Here is a 6,215-nt window from a genome sequence, read left to right on the forward strand (position 1 = left end):
CTAGTCTATAGTCTAGTCTATAGTCTAGTCTATAGTCTAGTCTATAGTCTAGTCTATAGTCTAGTCTATAGTCTAGTCTATAGTCTAGTCTATACTCTAATCTATAGTATAGTCTATAGTCTAGTCTATAGTCTAGTCTATAGTCTAGTTTATAGTCTAGTCTATAGACTCTTTTTAGGCTTTTGAAGCCACTTTTAGAAAGAACATTATGAGAAGGTCAACACAAGCATTTTGTTCTGTGAGTAGGCTTAACATTTTTTTTAATGAGGCCCTGAATAACTTTGAATTGCAAAAGATATCGTATTTGGAAGACCAATAAATATGTTGATCTTTCGATTAAGTTTAAATTCTTTTAATATTAAAAAAACACCTTTAAACCTTGTACCGAAATGCTTTTAAATTTAATGTTTTGTAAAAACCAAAATTCATATTACATAGTTAAACATTAATAATTGAGTTTATTTGCTTTATAGAAAATAATATGTTCTTATCGGAAACTGGTATCTGTGTTTTTGAGAAAAAAACTTAAACTTCTAGTCATATCAAGGCTAAAAATGCTATAAAAAGAAAAATTAACTTAAAAAAACAGCCAAAAATATATGAATATTTAGCATATGAACGAATGTTTGACTTTTGTCAATAAAAATTTTATTTTTCAGAATGTCTATGTTACGGTTTTTATTTCGCAATTTTGACCAATATAAATTCAAGTTTTTCGTTGTAAAAAATGACTTTATTAAACAAGGTTATTAACGCATAACGGTTAATGCAATATAATTTTATAATTTATGACTTGACAATTATAGATTTTTTTAAAAGAAAAAAAATGTTTTAAACATTGTCAGGGTTAGAGAAATATGATTAGGTACAAAGAATTCAATGCTTAGAATGTAATTTGGAAAGTTATAGTTTATACTGAATTATGGACTAGCCACTGATTTTTACCAAAGACTACACTATAGACTAAACTACGTTGAGAAATAAAGACTAGGCTTTAAAAAACTTTAATCTGGAGAATATACTGTACAACTGACTGGGCAAATAAACCACAATATAGTTCAAGTTATATTCCATATCTGAAATGTAGATATTTACTAATCTATATACAAACTACACTCTGAATTATAATCCGAAGTGCAGTTGGAAGTTTAGACTAAATTGGAATCTATAAACTAAACTATATGTAGACTAGACTGCAATCTGTACCATCGATTATAATCTCGATTACAGCATGGGCTGCAGACTATTCCATGCGAGGACCCACGGGGGAAAAATGACAAGATTCCCATAAAAACTTAACAATTTTCATATAAAATATACATATGTGGAAAAAGGAAAAAAGAAAATATGTGAACAAATAAAGGATACACTCCACCCCCCAAACACTCCAGCTATATCTGCGGCTTTACTAGATTATAGTCTGAATTATAAATAAAACTCCAGTTTGAATTAAATTCTAGTCTGAACTACAGACTAGACGATAGTCTAGTATAATGTGGTCGAAACTACAGACGAAACAAAAATTATGTGGTATTAGTAATAGACTAAACTATAATCTAAACTATGGACTCAAATATAATTTACACTATAGACAAAAGTTTAGATTAGAGACCAAAGTGGACTGTAGCCTATAGTATATACTATAATCTAAACTATAGACTATAAACTGAACTATATAAAATAGTTTGGACTAGAAGTCCAAAATAGATTAGACTATAATCTGAACTATAGAGTAGACCCTATAGATTTGAAACTAGTCTGGAGTAGAGATTGGACTATAGACTAGACTATATCCTAGACTAAAATCTGTTCTTTAAACTGAAGTGTAAAATAGACTTTGGTCTAGACTAAATCTTAAATTATAGACTAGAGTCTTGTCACTAGACTATTCTACATTTTTTCTATAAACTTTAAAATTTCTTTAAAGACACTAAATTTTTTGCATGCTTTGGCAAAAAAGCAACAACAACATTACTTATTGGGAAAAAGTTATTTTTGATTTGTAACATAAATATTTGTCTTAAATTTAACTTACCTTAATTTGTTAAATCTGCAGCCAAACATCTTTCCTAGTTTTGAAGAAGATTTCACTCTATCACACACCTAATTTGCATATTTTAAATCATTCTTTTTACACCACTAATTTGCTTTATTTCGTTATTTTTCAACACTTTTTTCATCACAAAAACAAAACATAAACAAGCTTTTCATTTTTATTAAATAACAACAACAAAATGAACCCGGCATTAACATGCCATTAAAAAAAAACTAAGAAGAAAAAAACAGCAGTAATAATAAAAACAAAAACCTTGTTATTTATTTTATTCTTATTGTTGTTATTGTTATTGTTGCTTTGGAATAATGCAAGTATGTATTGTAATTAGTTTATGCAAAAGAAAAAACAATAACAACTATAAGGCGACAAAAACACCGTAGTATTTGCAATTTACAATAATAACAACAAAGAGACGACAGGCATCATTGACATTTTATTATTTTCTTATTACAACACAATCACACACAAACACACACTTTAAGCCAAAGTAAAAACTTTAAACACTTTTATTGTTGGTTTTAAGGCACAAAACTATTAAAATTTTATATTTATTTTATTATTTAACAATTAATTAACAAATTAGTTGACTTTTTATAATTATTTAATAGTTATTTACTACAATTTTATTAAAGTTTAAATATCACCACAATAAACCGAACTACTTGCTGCTGGCGGCAGTAAACAAAACTGTGCAGACAAACTTTAACGGCGACGACTGTGCCAAACATTTCGGCGGCAGCTTAACAACGGCTTTGAATGACGGTTAAGCTTTAGGTTATGTTTTTAAATTAAATTTTGAAAAAGATTTTTATAAAATTTATTTCGTTCCTGTGATACTTTTGAACTATTTCTGATGGTGTTCCGATAGGTGGCATTAAAATTTAGATCCTGTACTACAAACTGCTTTCAGCTGAAGATAAATTTTGTACTTATTATGTTTTTATTTTGTTACTAAACAGGTGCAAGTGAATGTGCATACTTTTAGGAGCCACCGTTTATTTGTCACTTTAATATTTTGCTGAGGTTCATCAAATTTTCCAAATGCCTTTTTTTATATAAACTAAGCATGCTTCCTAGAGGTGGGATATCTTTAAATTAGCAAATTCTACAACCTAGTGCTTCTGTTATTACCGATATTTATATGCACATCAGTCTCTCTCCTCTACAGAAGATTGCAAAAGAACGATTACGATAACTTTTTCATTTTGATAAGAAAATTTCCAAACATTTCATGAGAACCTATGAGTGCACAACAACAATTGTGGTCAAATTTTAATCAATATTTTGATAAAAACAAAAAATCATATGTATTTAAAGCAATTTTTAATACAAAATATATTTAGTTTTAAAACTAATCTCTTTACACACTAACCTTTCTTCATAATAAAAAAAAAACTAATAATGTCTGCTGATCTACAACCAAAATACATTTCTGCCAAAGAAGTAGAAAAACTGCTTACCTGGCCGCTGGTAAATGCAGCTGTAGAAGAGGCCCTTAAAGCTACCGGACAAACAGATATAGATCCAGCTAATCTTCAACATTCCTATGCTATACAACCGGCTCGCTCTATTACACCTTGTGGTGATCGCACTAAACTATTAATGTGTATGCCTGGATTTGTAGGCAACTACCAACTAGGTGACCCCGCCGGCAATAAGAAAAACACCTTAGCCTGTAAATTGGTTACATCATTTGCCTCCAATCATCTGCGTAAACCACCAGTACCTAATATTTTGGCCAACATTTTACTTTTCAATACTGAAACCGGACTACTGCAATGCATAATGGATGGCACTCAAATTACCGCTTGGCGTACGGCAGCCGCTTCTTTAGTGGCTACCAAATATCTATATTTCAAACGTTTTCCTGAAGGTGTTAATAAAGCCATTAAATTGGCCATTATAGGCTGTGGTGTACAGGGACAATCTCATGCTCTGGGAATGTGTAAGACATTTAATGTTATTGATGTTTATCTTTACAATCGTACAAAAGCAAAGGCCGATCGATTAGCCGATGAATTAAGGACAGAATGTTCCACCCGGGTGCATGTTTGCGATTCAGCCGAAACGGCTGTTCGGGAAGCCGATGTGGTATGTGTGGGTACTTACTCGCCAACAGCTTTAATCAACTATGAAATGCTTAAGGGCAGTGATGTTCATATAAATAGTAAGTTGGGAAAAAATCAATAAAAAACTTTCGTAAAAGTTCTTACTTTTATATATAATTTTTCCAAATTTTAGCTGTCGGAGCTGGCCAAGTTCATTTTGGTGAAGTAGCTCAAGATATCTATGACCAGAGTGTGGTATATGTTGATTCTATGGTTAGTGCTAAAGTGGAGTTGAAAGATTTAAAGGCTCGCATTATAGGCGAAGTTGGTGAGGTTATACGCAATGGCAAGAGAACGGAAAATGAACGTATAACTATCTATCAGTCGATGGGTAAGTTTTTTAGGAACACTTTTTCAAAAACTTAGTACTTCTAATAATAATAATGGGGACTTACGGCCCGTTTCTTTTTTTAAAGAATACAAAAATAACTTTTCTTTTTTGGTTATATGTTTTCATTTCTAGGCATTGCTGCTGAAGATGCCACTGTAGCTCAAGCTATTTATGATGCTACAATTAAAGGATAACAGTTGTCAATGAAATTAATTCTATTTTATTTTTCTAATAAAAACACTAAAATTGTTTGTCACAAATTGTTCAGAAAGTTTTCAAATGTTTTCTTCTTATAACTCGTTTCAAAATTTCGATCGAAATTGTAGGTATTTGAAAAACACAGTAGTCCCTTTTGGTAAATACTAATCACCTGTTGTTGTTGTATTCCTTAACTCCTTTAAATAATATACATTTGAAAAGCCTTGTATATATATTTTTAAATAATTTGTAAATTTTTTTATTTAATGTCTTGTTCATTTTTTTATTATTTTTGTTTTTTTGTTAATTTTTTTTCTTGCATGTTTTTTCATCATTTAATTTTTTAAGTAAAATTTATTTTAATGCAATTATTTTTTTATGTTTTTTTCTTTTCTTTAAATTATGGGTATGGGTTTTTTGTTTTTTCTTGCATTTTTTAGATTTTAATTTATTTTTTTTTCATATTTATTTTTATTAAATTTAATATGATAATCCTAGAGATTTTTTTGTTTTTTATGCATACACTGTTTTTTTTTATTTTTTAATTTAAACAATAATAATTTCAAAATTGAAATCTTTTTTTTTAATATATTTTATTTATAATATATTTTTTTTGTTAATTTAAAGAGATTATAGAGAGAGTTTGTTAGAGAGAAAGAGAGAAAGGGGGAGGGCGTTGTAATCAGACAAGGGGAATTTAAAAAGAATACTTTTCTATGTTTTAAAGGACTAGAATAGAACTAAAAGAGAGCTAGAACTGAACAGAATTAGAACTAGAAATTAACTAAAACTGAATTAGAACTGAACTAAACTAGAACTGAGTTAGAACAGAACTAGAACAGAACCAAAACTGAACTAGAACAGAACTCGAACTGTACTAAAACAGAACTTGAACTAGAACTGAAATAGAACAGAACTTGAACTAGAACAGAACTGAGTTAGAACTGAACTAGAACTATAACAGAACTAGGACAGAATTAGAGCAGAACTAGAACATAACTAGAACAGAACTAGAACAGAACTAGAACAGAACTAGAGCAGAACTAGAACAGAACTAGAACAGAACTAGAACAAAACTAGAACAGAACTAGAACTAATCTAGAACTAAACTAGAATTAAACTAGAACTGAACTAGAACTGAACTAGAACTGAACTAGAACTGAACTAGAACTGAACTAGAACTGAACAAGAACTGAGCTAGAACTGAACTAGAACTTAACTTGAACAGAACTAAAACTGAACTAGAACTGAACTAGAACTAGAATTGAACTAGAACTGAACTAGAATTGAACTAGAACTGAACTAGAACTGAACTAGAGCTGAACTAGAAATGAACTAGAACTGAACTAGAACTAAACTAGAACTGAACTAGAACTGAACTAGAACAGAACTAGAACAGAACAGAACTAGAACTGAACTAGAACTGAACTAGAACTGAACTAGAACAGAATAAGAACAGAACAAGAACAGAACTAGAACTGAATTAGAACTGAACTAGAACTGAACTAGAACTGAACTAGAA

At 29.9% G+C, this 6,215-nt stretch overlaps 1 protein-coding gene across 1 annotated transcript; it reads left to right on the plus strand.

Moving 5' to 3' along the window:
* The first annotated feature begins 2,807 nt into the window (after positions 1-2,807).
* LOC111688476 (ketimine reductase mu-crystallin) lies at positions 2,808-4,766 on the plus strand. Its single transcript, XM_023450988.2, has 4 exons — positions 2,808-2,946; positions 3,016-4,223; positions 4,298-4,495; positions 4,628-4,766. Exons 2-4 carry the CDS (start codon positions 3,458-3,460, stop codon positions 4,687-4,689), a joined length of 1,026 nt encoding a protein of 341 aa, XP_023306756.2. The 5' UTR covers positions 2,808-2,946; positions 3,016-3,457; the 3' UTR covers positions 4,690-4,766.
* Positions 4,767-6,215: the final 1,449 nt, after the last annotated feature.

This window comes from Lucilia cuprina, chromosome 3, assembly GCF_022045245.1.
Source record: "Lucilia cuprina isolate Lc7/37 chromosome 3, ASM2204524v1, whole genome shotgun sequence".
NCBI lineage: Eukaryota > Metazoa > Arthropoda > Insecta > Diptera > Calliphoridae > Lucilia > Lucilia cuprina.